Here is a 22,028-nt window from a genome sequence, read left to right on the forward strand (position 1 = left end):
TGCTTCTAAAATGTCCGCTCCTACTCTCCGGGCTGAGCAAACCCCCAGTTTTCACATGTGAAATCCAAAACAAATGAAAGACAATATACTGAACTGATATGTCTAGGTTGCTTACATGCACGGGATACTCATCAAGGATGTACAAAGGATGATTTAAAATCATCACCTTAATGAGATAGGTGCAAGAATAAGGTAAGAAAATCTCTCCACAAAAATACTCACTGAAAGAGAAAGAACAATAAAGAATTGCCAATATTAAATATGGAAAATAAGCCATCTGAAATGATTGAAACAGTAGCCTGGATACTGCATGAAAAAAGCTTAAATTAATTTGAAAACACATTGTGATATAAAATGAATTTCATTGATTTTATATAGAAATACACACACACAGGTAATTAAATTGAAATCTGAAATACCACTGCAGACTGCAAAAAATGTTATGGAGATTACAGAATAGTACAGTATATATGTACTCTACAGCACCCATTTGAGTGTAAATATATATATACACACATATATACACACACACTCTACACCATGAAGAAGACAGAAAATGGTAGCAACATGAAAATAAAGCAGATATATATTGCCACAGATTAAAAAAAGGTTACATAAAGTGCCCCTGGAACAGTTAAATAGAATAAAAATGGGGAAATAATTTAACATTTGACTGAAAGAAAAAAAAAAACTTTTGCAAGTTTAAGAAAAAAATCCTGCTTTTTAAATTTTGGATCTGGAAGTTAAGAAACCAACACAATTATTATTTCTTTTAATTAACTGGAAACAGATGGATTCTCCAAAGTGTGTAACTAGTAAGACTCAGAAATAATTGTAAGAAAAAAAGAAAAACACTGCATTCTGTAGACCACATAGAAAATGATTCCACCTCTCTCATCATGGGCCAATATTATAAAATAAAAGGCATAACTTTTGAAGTCTTCATAGCAAGGAATAATACACACAGAGAATGATTAGAAAAAAAAAATACATGATTCAGGATAAATGGATTCAGTCTTCCTCAAAAAGCAGGTTTTGTTTTTGAAAAGATATCTTCTGTATTCTGACTAGCTTTGTTGTACCCTTATATGTATAAATTACTATTTTCTGCTGTATTTTAAGTAGAAAACAGGAAGAGGAAAAGAGCACCACAGAGAAAGACTTTAGAGTCAACTGCATTTTATCAACTAATGCAACAAACTAAGTAAAAGATGGGTTAAATAAATGGACTTTCAATATTTGCAGCTAGAGACCTCTGAATTAGAAAATCTCAGAAATTAGCTCAGATGAAATTTAATTACTCATAGAATTACTAATGTCTTCATTAGTAACTGGCCCTTTGGTATGGATTATCACATAAATCTTTACCCATATTATATCTAATTGAAAGTAAACTAGCCAAACCTTGGTGTAAACCCATTCAACATATACAAATTAAGCCAATATTTATGCTAGATCTTATTTTCTCTGAACTCCAATATCCATTTGCAGTCTCTAATAAAGAATCAAATGCGACAGTAATGCTTGGCTGGTCCGCTGCCAAAGCACTTGATGCTGAGTCCCTGCCTAGCTTAAGTGTATAAATTGATGTAGCAGATCCTCCAACTTAAAATCTGAGGCAGCTACTTTGTTCTAATCACAACCTTTACGTTATGAATTAAACATTAAATTTCAAGATGCAAGTTTGTGGGCACAAAAGAAGATAGCAAGGAAGGTAACTTCATGCAGGTGCTGGGCATGTGGCAGAGGAAAATCCACGTTCATATAGGACATCCCAGCAGGACAGTGGATGCACTGGGAGTTGCAGTAGGGGTGAGCCACTGCTATGTGGTTTTGTTCACCTCAAAGACAGGCAACTTTGAACCGCTGCCAGAAACAAACAGCAGTAGCAAAACATAAAAAAGTTTCATGTCTTTGCATCTCTTTATTTCTCACAAACAAAGGAGCAAGAACTCCATACAGCCACGTGTAAAAGTTAGGGATAGCAGCTGCATGGAACACTGGTGACATCCCAATCTCAGGTACTATGATAGGACAACAAGCAAAATGTTTCTACTCAAAGATACAGCCCTGCACACCTTAAGTAAGGAGCCACTGCTTTTAGACTGAGCTGACTTGAAAGCCCAGACACAAATGTTGAGCTTTACGCACAGCATGGGCAAACTGCTACAACAGTTTGAGACCACAGGTGGGGGAAAAAAAAAGAATAACAACTAAAGTCAGTAAGGGAGTCTGAAGTTACATCATATTGATAGAAGGGTTATAAAACCAAACTGCATCTCTGTCTCCTTGAATGCCTTTGTAAGGCCTTCTTACTATTGGAGGAAGATACTACACATCGATTAAAGCTCTGGAAATTATAAAGATGCTATCAAATAATTTCCTAGCAATTTTCCACTCTAGGTGTGAGTACCCACTGGAGATTAAAGTACATTAATTACAAGGGATTAATTGAAAGTGATAATTTATGTAGTTCACATAGAACATACAAAAAATACTGTAACAAATCAGAACTTACGGTTGTGAATTTTGTGTACTTACACAGAAATTTTTCTAGGCATTAAATTGAAAATGGTTAAGTTGTTGGTTGTTTTTTTTGTTTTTTGTTTAAGAAAAAGAAATCACCATCCTTAGCATACATCTGTACAAACTGAACAGTCTTTGTTTACTTACATAGTACTTGCACTTCCTTTAATTTTTCATCCTCATTCTTGGATCAAAGTGATTATTACCTCTCAATAAGCTAAGCTAACCTAATACAAGTGCTCTAATTGACAGATCTATTTTAACCTATGACAGTTATTACTGTGAAAACAAGCAACAAGAAGAATTAGAACCATTTGTTCTCATGCTTTTACGGTGTGAAGAGACTGCTGCCTTCAGAAGCTTGTAAAGCTTTCTTATAGAAATGCTTTCTAAACTTCTCTGTAGAACTTGATTAGAATGCTTTACTTCCCAGTATCACATTTGTAAAAATCACTTTTCCAGGAATCACCTCTTCTAGATTACTACTTGCAACATTTTCACAGTATTAATATATTTATATTACTATCCTGGTTCACTGAGGAAAAACAACATGCCTACTCTCAGGAATCTACTTAGCAGGGAGTTGGACTAGATTATCTCCTAAGGTCCCTTCCAATCCCTACAATTGTTGATTTCATTCTTCTTTTTTTCCACAGAAATAAAGCCACAAATTGATACAAGTTACATTCTCTTAGGACAGTCCTGAAGAAACATCCTCAGTGCCACAGACCTTGTGTTTTTCTGGGTAACCTGAGAATTAATAGTTCTTATCAGTTCTAGATAATACTGAGGTATGTGCAGTCTTCCACCCCCCCACTTCCCCTTAAAAAAAAAAAAAGAACAGAGTACTTCAAACCTGTGTAATCTCTAATTAGAAAATCACAGGCCTTCTCAACGACTGATCTCATAAAGAACCAAAGCTTCTTTCAGACAGGATTCAAGATTGGTAAGATTTAAGGTGATGGTGGTGTAGAGCATAGAACTGCAACAGTGTGTTCTGCACTGGGATGATGGACAGCCCACTGAAATGGTCAATACAGACTGACACTGCCTGCCATATACACACTTAAATTAACATAAAGATCTTCATTTAGCACTTTTGAAAACACCCTCCTCATCTTTTTAAGATTATCTAGATGTGACATATCTTTCATACAACACCCTTGAATCTTAAATTTCAGGTGGAAAGTGCTAACTATCAGCGTTGTGAAACTTGAAGCCTCACACATCTCACTGAATTCTCCATACACGAGGTATTTCTTACTTTCAAACACCTAAAATGTAACAAACCAAACCACCAGACAATAACTGGCAAGTGCTTGGCACATGCATATACACATGTAACTGCAGTGTTACAATGAACATAATAAAATTTCCCTAGACAGCTACTTTATTATAAAGAAAGTGCTTGGGATTTATTACTAGCAATGATTGATGCCAGATGTTTTGAAAGAAACACGAATTGCAGACAGAACATAAAGAGGATAGCCTGCTTTAGACTTCAACTATACAATTTGGTATTTCTTAGAGAAAAAAACATTCCACTCAAACTTCTAAAACTTATGCAGTTCAGACACACGTGATACTATTTGCTTAATCTTGGCCCCCCCCAAAAAAAAAAAAAAAATCAAGTAGAGACCATTTATTCACTACATTTAACGTGGGCTGAGAGAATAGCATTTTCACTTTCAGAGTAGCATATTAAAACAGACAATAAATCTCCATTTTCTACTTCATTCTAGGTACAAAGTCTTCATACATGTATTTTTAATGCTGTGATCCTGTAACTATGAAGTATGAAGTACTGAACACTGTTAAATGAGATGAAAAAGCTATGAGTTATATGTATCTGAGCCAGAAATATGCTGTCAAAGTTAAATTTTCATGTAATTAATTGTGCATTTACTTGCAATTTTTAAACTGTGAATGAAAGGCTGTACTGAAATCACACATCATTGCAAGATTATCTAATACATTTGAGACAGCTCTTTGAATATCACTTTACCTGAACAGAGTGCTAATGAGAAGCTCCTCATTTTAATAAACTGTAAGCAAATAAAGTAATTTTCATCTAATAATCTTGATTAAATGGCCACCACTGGACAGATTCCATAACTGGTGTTGAAATAAAGATTCAAGGAATACCTCATCTCCAGAATGAGCACTAAAATGGACTACATGGGAGCCAGCAAAAACTTGAGTTAATGGATTTACATGCAGTTAAATGGTCTTCAGTCCCTCCTTACTCAAATGGGATCTAGATGGGTTACTGATGACCTTTTCAAATTATGTCACCCTTTATCCCCATGATGCCATTCCCAGTCCTCCTCCCTCCCCCCACATACCCTTCCCCTCCCCCCCCCCCATACAATTCATTATACCTACAAGCATATTTTGGGCAGATATGTTTCAACAGAAAAAGTGACCATACTTATTCTAAGCATTATTCAGTCAGTACAGGAGCTAACACTGACCTTGTAACTAAGTAGCAGCAGTAGAACCCATGATAGGCTCACTGTTCTTATTTATTAAAGCTGTCACATTGCAGAGAGTTCAGTTTTTGAAGAGATTAAAATTGACTTTACTCTTATGTTTTTATTTATTAAGATGTTGGATGTAAATCCTAAACAGCAGCTGAAAACGCCTCGCTTAAAAACAAATCTAGTTCACCTATCCAACATATTAAACAAGCTTGTTTGGACTATGAGCTTCAATGCCTGAATATCCTTTCACACATTTATTTCAACTCACCAAGATCCAATAGTTTACAAGCATGGTAACTTTTTAAAAATAAATTACATACAAAAAGTAAAACAACTCAATCCTGAAATGCTTAAATTAAAATGCAACATAAATAAGACTCCAAGCTGTATTTCAATAAATATACATTAGGACACTTAGTACTTGTACAGGTTCCAGGATTAAGTGCTTTATGTGGCATGCATTGTATCATTCTCCTGACTGCCAATTTTCATTGTTTTTTTATGAAGCTTACTACCACAGTGACTGCCAAGAACATTTTTGAATCCTCACATTCTGTTTGAAACATCAATAACACCATATTTTTTAAATGAAAGTTATACTTTAAATATAACTTTTATTTTATTATGTATCAAGTAAATGGAGTAATGTTTTCTAATACTCAAATTTAACTTCTCCAAAGAATAAATGGAAATCTAAAAAAAAAAAAACACACACAACACTCCTTTGAAGTTCAAGATTTATATATTAATGAAAGAATTTATGAAAAAACAAAATCACTTTCCACTCCTCAGGTAAGTTCTGTAGCATCTCCCTCTATTAATCTTTGACTGACTATAGGATATGAGATTCAAAAGATTGCAAGCTGTACAGGGCACAGCTACTCTTTTAATAATAAAGAAAATAAAGAGATCTTATTGTAAATTCTACTTCTGTCTTACAAAATAAGATGTGGACAGGTGAACATTAGACAATACCTGCAGCAAAAAGACATACAAGGATACCTTAAAGAAGCAAATGTTATTTCAATCCATGAGAAGTTATCGCTAAAGATATTGCCAAGATAAATGAAGAAAGCAGACCTCTTCCAAAAAATGTAAATTATTAGCTAGCTTTTTTTTTTTTAAAAAAAGAGACTACTTTCCAATTTTAAAGTGAATAAGGTTAACCATTCTATTAAAAACAAACAAAACAAATCCTTCTTTCAAAATATAGTGTTGCTATCCATTAGCAAAGCAGCATAATGTCTAAGAGATAAAGGTTAAGTACTAAATCATGTTCAATTGCTTTAAAAAAAAAATACAGTACTTTAATAGGGCAAAGGAACATGCTGATAGTGTATTTTCAAAATTTATTTTAAGAACTTTATTATGAGACCTGCATTAGTCACTTCGCATAAAGGCTGAAGCTTCAGTTCTTTCATGAAGCCTGCTTCAATTCTCCAACAGAGACTTCTGAACAAAAATTAAGATTCTTCCTAGCAGATCTAGGAAATTATACAGAGAAATACATACGCTTGCAAACCTCCTTTCCCTTCCACCTATGAAGTGTAATTTACCAAATTTATATAAGCAAAAGTGAGAACAGAATTTCTTGATCTATCATCCATACTCATGCCTCCTAGTCTTTAAGCAAGGTAGGTCTTGGTCTTGAGGACAGAGGCTTTGGGCATGTTGTTTCTATAGAAACCACTTAAGTGCCTCTAAATGCCTTTACAGGATTCAGAAAACAGCTAGCCCACAGACCACTTTATTACTTCAACACAAGTTAACTCAAGATCTGCTGGAGATGCACAGTGAGGAAAAAGTAAAAACAAAAGAGCAGCTGCAGTACTACACAGCATGTCTGAACACTTAGTTGTCTTATGTCCAATTACTCTTACTAGATTACCTGAACTTATAGTAGGTGCACCAGCAGAAATCACTGAACTTGCCAGCTGGGTTTAACCTAAATTTGAATCCAAGCACAGGTCTTTCAGACTAGGCACAGAATCTCAAGTGAATGCTTTCCAGCTTTCTGCAAAAGGACATTTTATTGGAGAGCAATACAGATCAGTTTTATTTTACTGCAATGAGCTTCAGTTTCATTTAAAGGATATGAACTGATTACCTTAAAACACTTAATGCACTGTGCAACACATTCCTGAAACCCCTAGAGAGACATTAGAAGTAGACAGATATTTCATTAGTGCCTACATATCTAAAGGGGATAGGAGTTGTAGGAGATTTGATTCAAGTGAAAAATTTTAAGTACATATAAGTGGAGTTGTGGTATGCACTAAGACTACAGAGTGATTCAGAAATTGATATAGGAGTTCCTGAATATAATAATGTCTCCCCATTCCCCCCTTCTCCCCCCCCCCCCCCCCCCCGTAATTCAAATGTTTACTTTCCAGGAAAGAAAAAAAAAAAAAAAGATGTTTCCTGCATGAGAAACAGAATACAGTGATAGGACTTGTACTTTGATGCTGCTTTTGCAGACACCAACTTTGCCAGTGATTTTTTCCTACTTCTTGTAGTCCAGTTAACACCAAGTCAATCACATTAAACCTATCCTTGTACACGTGTTCTCCAGAACACTACACATTCCTAAATTACACAATATATGCATATCAGTGCATGCATGTATGGTTTTTAAACAATAAACTGCAACTTTCTGCATTTACACTGTCAGACAAAAGGACAACTTCTTCTTCTTGGGGGGAGGGAGGGGGGGGGGGTAGGGGAGAGTACTACTGAGATGCTCAACAATGAGGAACAGCTATTCAAATTAACCTAATCCTGGAGATCTGCAAATCTATTTAGCCTTCCCTCTCTCCCCTTATAGCCTATTACCTATAGGTTATTTAGCCTCCTTACTGTACATGAAGGCATTAGGCTGTTTTTGCTGCTCCTAATGAGGAGAATGGAACCTAACTAAAGACACAGGGGGAAATCACAACAAAACTTTTTTGTATCTTGCCCAATCACAGCAGGTCATTGCATCCCACTATGCTCTCCCGGACGTTTGTTCTTCTTGGTGCACAATATATCATCTGTGTACAACTACCACTACTATGATCTTACTGGTAGTGGAAATTGCAGCTAACTTTTTATCTTAGCAAATTATGAATGGGATTTCATATAATGAGGCAGGAAGAGGAGGTCACTTGTATACTCTGAGGAAATCCCTCATGTTGATTATTAATCTGCTAGGCTTCAAGGTATAACTGTTTCAAGAGGAATGCTGAGAGCAATAGTAAGCGTAAGCTTACCCAGCATCTGACAGCCTTCTCATAAGTTGTACAAAAAGTACAAAAAAAAAGTAGCTTTTTACAGACAGTTATTGCTTTATAGTTGCTGGGAGTTGCATTATGCTTCCTAACAAACTAGGAATATAAAGTTCCTGATTTTTAAATTAGCAATTTCATAAAAATATATTCTCACATAATTACCAAAAAAAAAAAAAAAAAAAGGTTGAATAGAACCTCTGAAGTCTGAAGAGTCTTCAGACCTCCTGGTTAAAACAGGAACAACTTCTGAGTTGGATCAGGTTGCCAAGGGCCTTGTCCTACCAAGCCCTGAACATTCTAACTACAATTGCTCCTGAATGGCTACAGGTAACTTGGTAGTCATATCACACCTGGAAACCTTGCATTCTTCCTTTCAGCAGGCAACAGATGTCATGTACTGGTGTATCCCACAGGCTTTGGAGGGGCTAGGTGACCTGCTAGCTAGCAAAGCTCCCTACACATAGAGAAGGCAGTTCTGGGCAGCAATATCACCCTCCTCAGTATCACCACAGAGCTGCCTATTTTTATATCAGGAGACAAGAGCTCACTTACACACACGCACTTGGCAGATCTGGCCATGCTGGAGATGAGCCACAACTGCACTGCCAAGACATGACGTCAGGATCAGCTGAAGTGTGAAATGGGAACCAATTTTGATAGTCTCACAATTTTATTTATTTTTTTTAAACACAGCTTTGTCATTTTATTTTTATTTTTTTAGAGAAAAACCCAAAACCAAAAGGCACTTGTCATTTCTAAATATGTGTATATGCATACACACACCAGCTATATAAAATAATGATTTCATTATCTTGTCAGGCAAGCACATAGTAAACAATAAGTAGCTACCTGCATACAGCTGACTTACTACCTATTTCTAACCTGTGCATATCACTGTGGGCTATTTCCATGGGCTAAGTTGTATAGTTAAACAGTAACTACTTCAACAATAATTCCAAAGCTTAGTCTTCTAAATTTCTAAGTAGGTTGAGTTGTTGCAGTATTTTAGCATTCTATCTTTGTCAAAATTAGTTAATACAGCTTGGTCTGTGGAAAAAAAAATAAAAAAGATACCCATCATCTGCTTTTCTTCCCACATATAAGACACAGTAACCCCAGGATTGAGAAACAAAATCATTATTCATTGTTTTTGGAGTACATGTGGAGCATATGGGGAAAAAACATATGGTGTACATATGTTTTTCCTCAGCAGTACAGACAAAAAGATTGAAAGCAGATAAATTGAATGCCTATTTTCAGCTTCAAGCATCAACCTCATGACTCTGAAATGCAGCAAAGACATTCTTTTACCATTTCTGAGTATATATTGATATAGCCTTTATTTTGCAAGTTAGCAGTAGTGCTAACTGAACATAACCTGTTTTATTGTCGGTTATAGTTATCAAATACAAAACAAAAATATCCCCCAGAATATCATTTAAATCCAAAAGTTAAGGTGATTTTCTCTAAACAGAAGAAAAGTTCTGTGAAGGTGAAAGATGTGTTTGCAGGAGGGGAATCAGAGCTCAACTCACCAGCAACCTCCATTACTTTCTAGCACATTCAGTCTGGGCTCTGAAGTCTCTCTGCTTTAGCACATCATACAGCCTTTATCCTTGATCATTAAAGGAATGAAACTGTCAACACTGTACACTGACAACTCCGAGAAAATAGATTCAGAAGGATCCTTTCTACATACAGAAAGATATTTAGAAGCACACAACCAAGATCAGCAGCCATACTGGTGCATTTTTCAGAGAGCAGATCTTTTTATTTAGAATGTTTGGGGCTTCAAAGGCTGCACCTTCTCACTCTATGAAGATGAAGCCATGAAGTTGCACATATGAAAATTCACTTATTTCATAAGTCTAAAAATTATTAGATTCTATTATTCATTTTCTATCTGTGGATTGCATGCTAATATAAGTAGTGTTAGAAATCATAGCTGAAGTCTTAGATCACTTTACCAATGAGCAGACAATTATTGTTCTATGATTTTCTTACAGTTTACTAACAAAAGAAACAAGTGTAGCTGCCTCAAGATATTCTTGATTTCTCATGGTTCAGTGTTAAAGAGAAAATATTTTTTAATTACTTATAAGATATGTTGCAGTGTGCTTCTGGACACAGAAAGAGCGAAGCTGTAATATTTAGCTAACTGACAACAACAGAATTGATGCAAAATGTGGGAAGTGACACATCTGACTAACATACAGGAGCTCTGCATAAAAGGAATGAGTGTCTTCCATACTTCAGTCTGCGTGTGAAACCTACACTGGTTAAATTGATGGTAACTAATAAGCTTCATGTAAAGAGACCAAGATATGAGCATTCTTCTGCAGATTCATAGACCAAAAAAAATTCAATAGCTTGGGTAACACACAAAAAGAAGCAGGAATAGCTGTTGGAAAACAAAGATTTTTTTTTTTTTTTTTAATTTGAGGTTACTATTCACTTTGGAAATGGCAGTAGAACAAATATGGGCTTTCTAACTTCCATAGCAACACACTCATACTGAAGTTATGCCACTCAGAAGTTGTTTTCTTTAAATGCAGCCATATGGCTTTAAAACCTTTTTGGTTTGATGCCCAGATACAGAATAATTACTGCTTCTTTTTATTGTCCTAGTAGACTCTGAACACTGAAGCATTACAATTCTACTCAAATTATTTCAGTTTTCCTTTAATCTTCAGTTTCCTGCAAGGCTTTGCTTTTTACTTTAAGAGAAAGTGCTAACAGAAACCCACAACAAAATCAAAGATATGATCATTAACTTCTCTCCTACAAATTCCTCATCTTCTGAACACCCTGTACTTGTTATTAGAAAGTTTGTTTCTTGCTTTTATAATTTGCTACATAATTTCCAGAGGATTAAACATCCACATTTCACCTGAAAGTTTAAGTAAGGAGTCATCAGTAGTTGCATTAAGAATACATTCTCAAAACAATATGCTGAACTTACATAACAGCAGAGAACAAGTCTACCAACACTGAACATAACAAGCTTTACTGAATTGGGCCTAACTTTAGTGTATTCCTTAGTACACTCAAACCACACAGAAACCTCACAAAATTAGTTAAAATTATAGAAAAATAGCAATGCAAAGTTCACATCTTTAGTCTCTATTAAGACATTCTTGCCAATTTCAGGAAAATCTTTTACATTAAAAGAGTATAACACTTCAGTCACATTTAAGGTTCAAATCTTCAAAAAACAAATATAGAACTACATGACAACACTTCTTGCTCCTGGAGAGGTGTAATAGTACTTAACCAGCATCTGCTTGTCTATTGCTTTGTTTCAAGGCAGTGATTGCATGTTCAAAAACTGCCTCACTTCTAATCTGATTAGGACTAAAGACACTTCAAGAACCAAAAATATCAGTTCAGTTTAAAAAAAATACAATATTCAACGCCTCTTGTCCACAAATTCTATATGTATTTAGAACCCTGGAAGGCATCTTTCACAGTACAACATAAAACTCCTGCAAGTTATCTTTCCAGTGTTCCTTTCCAATATACATAGTACAAATAACTTCACCCTTCATCAATATTTCATAAAACAAAAAGTGTATTATACATTTTAATATAATAATCACAAGAAGACTTCAAATATAACTGGCTTTCAAGCCAAAGACTGTATAAGAATGAAAGCTTTTTTTTTTTGTAAGCAGGGAAAACAACATCTCTAGGAAATCAAATCACTTCTTCCCCCTGTACAGCTGATATCACAGAAAAGCTTTTCTGAATGTCTAATGACTAGCTGCAAGATGTTCATAACTTATTCTACAGAAGTGCTTTATGGGCTTTTAGGTCAGCTTTTACCATCAAGTTCCACGCATGAATTTCAGCAGATGTTTCCTGCAGAACACTATTCACAGTATACCTAAAACTATGACAAGCAAATGTAAACCTGTTATTGTAGCAGCCAAAAAACAGTACTTCTGTCTATACTGCACACTGTAAAGCACCCACCATTGGCTGCATACTCTGGCCAGCATCATTCTTGTACTAAAATAGATAAGATGACCTGGAAGTGGAAGATGTACACCATTTCTTCTCCCTCAGCAGAGTAATTTGAACTCAAGGCAAACATAGAATATATATTTATATATTTTGTAAAAGTAAGGAGATTATATTATATAAATAATATATTAAAAAACCACATTTATTTCCTAAAGGTAGTCTGACACAAAAAGGAACAGCTATTCCTTATACTTCCTTAATTTCAGTACCTCTAACTTACTAGATATTTCCCTCATAGTCTGACTGAGTATGTAAACATTTTCCATATTGCTTAACTACCTCTAGTATAACAACACTTGTTACCTGTCTCTGTACCAGACCTTAAATACAATCTTTAGAACAGAAAGATGCAAATGAAAAACCTAAGAGGAAAGTTCTGTTTGTTTTTCTGCCTTGGGCATTTTTTGCAGTTGTTATTATGAAACAAATAAGTAAGACAGGAACACAGCATGGAAAATATTCATATAATACAAGAAAAGCCTTTTTGCAAAGTTTGTTCATTGTAGATATCACAGCTAAGTAATGCAAAATGCCCAGGTCTATAATCCATTTAGCAACAATTTCTCCACATCTGGAGAGCCAACACAAAGAGAATTTTATTTCAAAAGACATTCCAGCCACAAGGCACAAGAAAACAAGCTCAAGCATCTACATAATCCCATAAAGGCCTGAGGTGACATCTTTCAAACAGCACTCAGCTCCTCAACTGAAACATTTCAGGTTTTAATATTGTTCTTCTGTGTCAAAAAGTCAAAACAAGTTCAGAAAATCACCATACAGCCTTATTTCTCCAACCAAATCATATGTAGTACCAAACAAGTGAAAACATGTATTTTCAGAAGGCTCACAGTTGTTTCCTCTTATTTTGGTCAGCACACAGCTCAATAGAAAGAAGATCTTCACTTACCTTGTCCTTGTCCACTGACCTGATGACTCCACAGCAGCAGAATAATTGCCAATATCCAGTGTGTCCAACTGGTTAATCTGATATTTAGTGGTCTTCCAGCCATTGCATAATCAAATACTGTAAAAAGAAATATTATTGAATGTTTCAATTATACCTCTCAAGAAATACACTCTTGAGTAGACTTGTGAGGAGAGAACACTACAGATTTCCATATTACATATGTATCACTCTAATAAATACTCAAATATAAAAATAGCTTTTATTCAGAACCTTCCTACATCTACTCAAGACTGACCTCTTAGGCCACTACAAAGTAGAAGTTGCTATAAAAATACCTACACCTCCCTTTCATACAGAAGTCTTACATTTCACAAAAGAAATAATTTCTAATACTGTTACCTAAAAGTTTTGTAGTTGGTGGTCTTTAAAAGCAGCAAAATTGCTTCTGATAAGTTCTTTACAATACCAGGCAAAATACCTATAATCACACGTAGGAAAAAGCTGACTCACCCATAAGCAACAGGGTCTCTTAGCTACAGAACAGTCCTTTTGAAGAAGCACCCTATACCAAGGAACATCTCTCCCTTTGGAGACTGGCCCTTAAATGAGCCCAGGGAGGGGATGGAGCTTCTGGCACATGGCAATCAAGAGTTCCTGGCTGAACCTGGTGCTCACCAGGTGCTCAATCAGTTCAGACTGATATAACAGTTCCCTTAAAGTTGTATAGCACAAGCCCCTCTGCGTGCAACTTGAATTTAAAGAAAATTGTTTAATAACGCTCAGTTATGTTAACAGTTGTCTTCCACCATGGGTATTCCTGAGACAACTAGATAACAGAATTACAGAATATCCCAAATTGGAAGTGATCATGAAGTTCAAATCCTGGCTGTGCACAGGACCACCCAAAACTCAAACCCTGTATCTGAGAGCACTGTCCAAGCACTTCTTGAATTGCAGCAGGCCTGGAGCCATGACCACTGTCCTGGGGAACCTGTTACCAATCACCTCCCAATCACCAATCACCTTTGGATGAAGAACCTTTCTCTAACCACTTTCCTGACACAGCTCCACGCCGTTCCCTCGGGCCCTGTTGCTGTCATAGAGAGCAGAGCTCAGCACTGCCCCTCCCCTTTTGGTGAGGAGCTGCAGCTGCCATCAGGGCTCCCTTCATTTTCTCTGCTCCGTGCTGAACCAACCAAGGAACCTCAGCAGCACCTCATACATCTTGTCCATCAGACTAGTCACCATCTTCAGGGCCCTTGTTTAAGTATTTTTTAATAGCTTTCTGCCTTTCTCATATTCTGGCATCCAAAATTGCCCCAATGCCTTCCCTTGCCATGGCTGTCAGCACTGGGCCTGATGCACCTCTGGAAATGCTGACTCACATTCATCTTGCCATCAGCCAGAAACCCCCAGATCCCTTCCTGCAGGGCTGCCCTTCAGCCTTTCTGTGAGGAATTTTCCTTACACTGCAGCAACCATCCAGTAAAGAAAAATAAAACACAACATGTAAGAGGGCACACAGGATGGGAAGATGCAGAATATGTAAAAACAACACAGGATTACCATGGGAGGGAAAAAAATGTATGTATGTTAAGTTATCTGTAATGTTTGTGAAGAAAAACAATCAAAGAAATGCTTCTGCAACATTTGTAAAACTAGAACATCCATTTGTCAAGAAAATTCAGCAGGAGATAGTCATATAAGCATAAAACTAATTCAGAACTCAAAACACAAATCCCCTTTGAATTCAGAACCTCGTTTCCTATGCAGTAGGTTTAGGATGAGAGGGCTATCTTAAGAAAACACATTTTTAATTAAAGAACAGTTGTTCTCAGAGGCTCCTCTGTTGCAGAAGAGCTTAACTGTTAAGTCCATGGCAACCTTTATTTCTTAAGAATTCACACTACTGTTGGTGCAGCCCATCTAATACAGAAAGAAAGTAACTATCAGGCATAACAGTTTGCTAGAAGAAAATAAAAAGGTTTATCTCTCTTTTATCATTAGTTATCTCCTAAAAAGTGACAAGAAATTATACTAAAAATGCTGACTAATTAAAAAAGACTTTAAAAGCACATTTGATTTTGTTGTTGTTATAAGAACATTTGCAAGAAAACCAGAAAGTATACACATTACAGCTTACATGAATAAAAATCTCATTAATCATTCTAACTAGATCTTCAAAGAAAAATTATTTATTTTTTCTTCTCTTAATACTACTAAAAAATGAAAACATGTCAGAAAAGAGAAGTCTTACCTAAAGAGGTTCTTCCTCTTTACTTCTTGTTCTAAAGCAACTATTTTTTATTCTTTTGTTGAAGAAGAAGGAAAAAAAAAAAAAAGCCAGACCTACCACTTTTTTGGTCTCGCTAATTGAGGCTCAATTACATTAATCAGCAACACAAAACAGCTACACAAACACATTTCCAGCTTTAGAAATCATAGGGAAAAGATCATTAATGACTGCTATTTATTTTACTCTTTTTTTCCCCTGCAAACTTACATATATAGAAATACTTTACCCAAAAGGAAGAGAAGGAAGAAAAAAAAAAAAAGAAAAGCTTTAAGAACATTTGCCAGTAAACAGTCAAGATACAATAGCAAGATTACCTTCTCTCCATTTATTGACAATTAGCTGTAACTAGTTTAGAATAAAACAGGTGCTGTCAGCTAGCAAGAAATCAGCTAACATGGATAAATCTGGTGTATCAGGTGTAGCAAATTTTGAAATTTGTTATAGTTAAGACTTGAGTAGAAGTAGCATGGGTGATTTTCACAGTGCTGTTAGAGATCTACTACTGCTTCTTCTAAAATCCAGAGATTGTTTAATATTTTATTTGGGGATGACAGCGACTTGCACCTATTTTGCTTTTTTTCTGTTTCTGCTTAGTTTATTTTATATACTTTGATCTGTTCTGAATCACTGAATACAGTGACTATCTGGACTTTAAAACTATCTTTGTTCAGTAATTTTTTATATAAGATTTCTTTTCTAAATAATGTTTGGTCTATGCTAAAATCAACTTGATAAAATTTTGATAAATAAGTAAAAATATGATATTCTTCATTTATTATTTATATATTAAGTAAATTTATTATTGCCTTTTGAATTTACTTTTGAAGGTAATTTAAATAAGTTCTCTTCATTCGAAGTTCTGTTTTTCTCTCTGTACAGCACTGATGATAATCAAAGGAGAAAAATAAAAGGCCAAAAATAAACCTACACGAAAAAACCTACATGAAACATCCTTCATAACTGGAATGTTTAAAATTTCCTTAAGTATTCACTGATTCCGAAGGAAATTTTAAGGATATATTAAAACTTTTGCTATTATAGGTTGAAAATTCTATGTGATTCATCTTATGAATGAGAATCTATGATGTACCTGAAAGAATGGAAGATTCTGATTTCCTTAAATGCATGAAAATCTTTGGCATCAGCAAGTGTGTTTATATCCATGTAACTGAAATCATAACCTGGTCTGATGCAGTTAGAAATAATTAAACTTATCACTGATGTATTACATTGCCTGTTATAAAGACTGTATGCTTTAACCTCATTTCTGTTAGTGCATTACCAAAGACATTATAAATACAAGATCCCTCTGAGGGCCATCTGTGCAACCAGATACTGTCTGATGAGGACCTTGCTGCAGTATCAGAATTGTTTGCGCAGCATAATGCAGAGTAGCGATAAGATTTTTCCTATTTAAATTTCCCTATTTAAATTTAGAAGCAGTATAAGAACAGTACATAACCTTAGCTGACTGTTGGAGGATCTCAGGGGTGTTGGCCCTAAGTATGGAATAGGCTGAGGTGCACAGTCATGCTCTTATGAGACATCTCTTCCACTCTGCTCCCACACTGGTACATGTTCTCTCAACCATTGCTAGAATACACTAGTGCAGTATCAGAATATGTTTTTCTGTACCTTCTAACAGTTTCTTCAGAGCTAAGCACACCTGCTAGGAAGCTGTGTGATGTATTTAAACTTCCTAAAAATTGTTTAGCAGGAGTTATTCAGAATACTAGGTAGTAATTACTGATTATTCAGTAAGGTATTAAAACATTATTTCAGTAACTTATAGTCAGGTTTGTGTTCAGTATCTTTCCAAACCTTAGAATTGACTGATTCCTTTATACTCTCTTATTAAAATTTAAAATTAGTAAATCACTTTATTTTTTGTTTTGTTTTATTTTTGCACGAAATTGATAATAAGAAGAAAACAACACACATATAGTGCTTAGAGAAATGAAAATGGATAACAGACACACTACTTAACCTTAAGTAAGTTTTCTCAGTTCTTTTGTATATGGACACTTTTCAATTTCATTTTTTATGACACATTTTGGACTCTCATGGAAGCCTCACTGAGAATGAAAAGGTTGTGGGTTTTTTTGTGTTTTTTTTTTTTCCTATTCTTTTGTAATAAATAGTTTAATTCTTGGATTACTTAAGCTTGTAAGATTTTTTCTTGCAATTGTTCAAATTCCTGTATCTGATATAGGAATTCCCTGCATTACTATAGAGAAAAGCTAGTTGCTGGAACTAAAAGAAATGATTCTGTTATTATCAACCACTCAAAAAGAGTGCTTAATTTCACAAATGACCCCCATCAACTTTTTTGTCATTTGTCTTCTGATACTGTTACCTTTGGGGTTCATATTTTCAAGCCTTTTTGAAAACTGCAGTAAAATTTAATCTCAGAATCTAAGATTCCTAGACAATGATCTAATCACTGAAACAGAACTTTTAAAAATACACTAGATGTCAAAGATCTCAAAGAAACAAATCTCTTAAATCATAGAATCATAGAATTGCTTGCAATGGGAGGGACAATCAAAGACCATCTGTTTCAACTCCCATGCAATCGAGAGGGATACCTAGAGCTAAATCAGGTTGCTCAGAGCCCCATCCATCCTCATCTTGAATGTCTTGAGGGGCAGGACATCCACAACAACTTGGAGTTTCAGTGCTTCACTACAGTTATCATTAAAAAAATAATAATAATAATAAAAAAAACTTTTCCTTACATCTAATTTAATCTCCCTTCTTTTAGTCTGAAACCATTTCACCTTGTCCTATCATAACATACTCTGCTAAAGAGTCCATCCTCTATTTTCTTTCAGACCCGTTTTAGATACTGAAACGTTGCTCCTGGGTCTCTCAGGAGCCTTTTATTCTCCAGGCTGAACAGCCCCAGTTCTCTCAGCCTGTCCTTATAGAGGAGGTGATCCCTTGGATCATTTTTGTGGGCCTTCTTTGGACACTCTCCAACAGATCTATGTTTCTCCTGTACTGAGGACTCCACATATGGACGTAGTACTCCAGGTGAAGTCTCACCAGCACAGAGTAGAGGGCAGGATCACCTCCCTCGACCTGCTGGCCATGCTTCTTTTGATGCTACCCAGGAAAAAGTTGGCTTTCTGGGCTGCAAGGGCACACTTGTCCACACATGTCCACACATGTCCAGCTTGCCATCCACCAGTATGTTTTCAACAGGCCTATGCTCTATCCTTACATCTCCCAGCTTTTATTGATAGTGCAAGACTTTGCACTTGGGTTTGTTGAACCTCATGAGGTTAGCCTGGGCCTCCTGCTCGAACCTGTCTAGGTCTCTCTGAACGTAAGGTATGTTTTGCTCTGATTGGCAACCCATCACTGAGGTGCATCAACCACACAACACAGCTTGGTGTCATCTGCAAACTTACTGAGGGCCCACTTGATCCCAGTGTTGATGTCACTGATGAAGATGTTAAAATCCCAGGACTGACCCCTGAGGGACATCTCTTGTTAAAATGAAGTGTGTGTTTTTTGTTTTGTTTTGTTTTGTTTTTTTAAATGAAACACATTGTGATGAAATATGAGCATCTGAGTTGCTCTCATTTTTTTAAAGACCAAGGCAACTTTCAAAACATGTGTGTATAATAGGTTATAAAATGTTTTGAATAAGTTTGAAATAATCACCTATACCAAGCTTGCAGAAGTTTTGCTTGTACACTTATTCTTAATCATTAATTTTCACACTGAAAGCTTCCCTGCATTTCTAACACATTCAAAACATCACACTTTGGTTCTGACTGAAGGCAAATTGAATCCAAGTTAGCAGTGTACCCTGGTAGTCAAAAGGGCCAACCACAACATAAGGTGCATTAGGGATAGCACTGACAGCTAGGCATGGAAATGCATTGTCCTGTTCTGTTCTGGTGTGTCCTCGCCTTGACCACTGGCTGCAGTGGTTTGGTACTGCAGTATAAGGAGGTCATAAAACTATTAGAGAATGTCCAAAAGAGGGCAATGAATCTGGTGAAAGGGAGCCTGCAGGACAAGATGTATGATGAGTGACTGAGCTCAGAGGAGAGGAGGCTGAGGGGACACCTCATGGCAGCCTGCTGCTCCCCATGAGAGGGCAGAGGGGCAGTGCTGAGCTCTGCTCTCTGGTGACAGTGACAGGACCTGAGGGAATGGCATGGAGCTGCTTTGGTGGAGAGATTAGGAAAAGGTTCTTCATCAGAGGGTGACTGGGCCCTGGAACAGGCTCCCCAGGACAGTGGCCATGGTTTCAGGCCTGCTGCACTTCAAGAAGCACTTGGGCAGTGCTCTCAGATACAGGGTTTGATTTTTTGGGTGGTCCTGTGCACAGCCAGGAGTTGGACTTCATGATCTTTGTGGATCACTTCCAACTCAGGATATTCCGTGATTCTGTGATTCATCCCTACCTAGCCCTGCAGGTTATGATTTTCATGTCATATGAATAGTATTGACAGGTAAGAAAAGGACTCCAAAGTCATTTAGTTCTCCCCATTATGCCCTGGACTACAACCAGTCCTACTTCCCCCCCATGCCCCCTTCGAAAAATGGATAGAGTTCTCATTACCCATTACCGGGCAGTAGCATTTGCCATTAGATAACATTTACTGAGAGATGCTTGCAACAATGTACATTTTCACCTAAGCATATCTATTTTCTATGGCTATATGAACATTTCTCATCAACTGCAAGATGTTCTCTACCACCACACAAAGGGATTTAATCTTTCATGAACCTGAACAGTGCACCAGTGGTTTTTTTTTTTAATTAATCCTAAAGAAAATTATCCACTTTTGGTTATCACTGTTATTTTGGCCTTTGAGTCTTTCTGATTACTGAAAGAGAACAAAAGCAAGGAGTAAATAAAACTGTGACCAATAAATATAAGTTTCCTAATTAACAATCACTCATGCAATCTACTTTTGTGTTAGCAGAATAAAATCAATTTAATTGACTTTTGCTCCATAAAACCACTTGTTCTGTTTTTCTTTTCTATCTCAAATACTAAGAAATTAACTTAACAATGCATCATGAAATTCCAGTTAACTGACTCTGTCAATACAGCATAAAGGATGAGAAAAAAGTGAGCAGAGTAATATATATTTCACAAAGTATTGGATCCTATGAACAAATTAATGATGTTTGCAAGGGAGAAACTATGAGAATCAAAAATTCTCAAGTTGCTGAGTGATAATAATGGTGCTATCTATTGTGCATCCATCACAGTGAAGGCCTGACAGATATTTTGGACTGTTTTCATGAATTCTCTTTATTATGATTAATAGTAGTACTGTACCATTTGAAATGGCAGCCCATCACACAGAGAACGGTGTAATAAATAAAGTTCACATGATAACAACTTTGATCTCAGGCACACATGGAGAAGAGACTCAAAGGTTAAAACTAAAAACTGTTAGAAGTACCCATTTCTGAGATAAGGGCCTATTGCAAACAGAGAGCAAGGAGTGAGAAAAAAAGGCACTACTGCTAAACAAATGCCTTTCTTTATCAACTGTTATTCTGGTATCTTTTCCACATTCTCTATTTACATTAGAAAGTGCTGAGATTTAAGATGTGTCTTCTGTTGTTTCACTTTGAAGGAGAAAAGGAGGTTACTATACTAGGTAAAATAATTAAATTTCTGTAACCAAGAGGAAGAAAAGGTGATGTATATCATCCTCCTATTTCTCACATCCTGGATATGCTACAATGCTCTACTTCATCTCTCACATAAATCACAAGTGCAGAGAGGTTGATGTAATATAGAATCAGAATTTCCCACGTTGGAATGGACCCATGAGGATCAAGTCCAGCTCCTGGCTCCATACGTAATATATTTCTTTTCTCCCAATTCCTTTAACATTTTGAATAATGCATCTATTCACTTTTCCTTTTAAGCATAGAGAGAAAGCAAAGTTAGCATAAAGACACTTTACCAGTGGTTGGTTGCCTGGTGAGAGTGAGAAATGGGGTTTCCAGTCCTTGCAAGGTGACGCAAGCATTGTAAAGATATTTCAGGGCAAGTGTGCTTATGCTGATACACTTTATTTTGCTGCCTAGGAGGATGTACTGTCGCTATAGCTCAGTAACAAATTCTAACTTCATTTCTTCAGAGGAGGAATTTTACATAGGAAAAAAGTAATTTTGGAGGTACGCTCTTTCCTCCGACACAACCAGAACACATGAGGAAAAAAATTCCTACACTCATCAGAAGAATGGCATGGTAACAATCTACATTAGTGTCCCGAAGTATTTTAAATGACTAGAAATCATCCACAACCTCCTTGGGCAGCCTGTTCCAGTGCATCACCATCCTCTGAGTGAAAAACTTTCTCCTAATATCTAACCTAAATCTCTCCTGTCTAAGTTTAAAACCATTCCCCCTTGTTCTATCACTATCCACACTCATAAACAGCCATTCCCCCTCCTGCTTATACTCTCCCTTCAAGTACTGGAAGGCCACAGTGAGGTCTCCCTGGAGCCTTCTCTTTTCCAAGCCAAACAAT

At 36.2% G+C, this 22,028-nt stretch overlaps 1 protein-coding gene across 1 annotated transcript in view; it reads right to left on the reverse strand.

Annotated features, from left to right (window-relative positions):
- Positions 1–22,028, reverse strand: part of ROBO2 (roundabout guidance receptor 2) — a 1,058,225-nt gene that overhangs the window by 1,031,166 nt on the left and 5,031 nt on the right. Inside the window, exon 2 of the mRNA XM_090121115.1 lies at positions 13,212–13,328. Within this exon, the coding sequence (XP_089977241.1) occupies positions 13,212–13,314 (103 nt within the window). The 5' untranslated portion in view covers positions 13,315–13,328. The remainder of the gene's footprint in view (positions 1–13,211; positions 13,329–22,028) is intronic.

The sequence above is a fragment of the Phasianus colchicus genome, chromosome 1 (assembly GCF_987193195.1).
Source record: "Phasianus colchicus chromosome 1, bPhaCol1.hap1.1, whole genome shotgun sequence".
In the NCBI taxonomy this organism is placed as follows: domain Eukaryota; kingdom Metazoa; phylum Chordata; class Aves; order Galliformes; family Phasianidae; genus Phasianus; species Phasianus colchicus.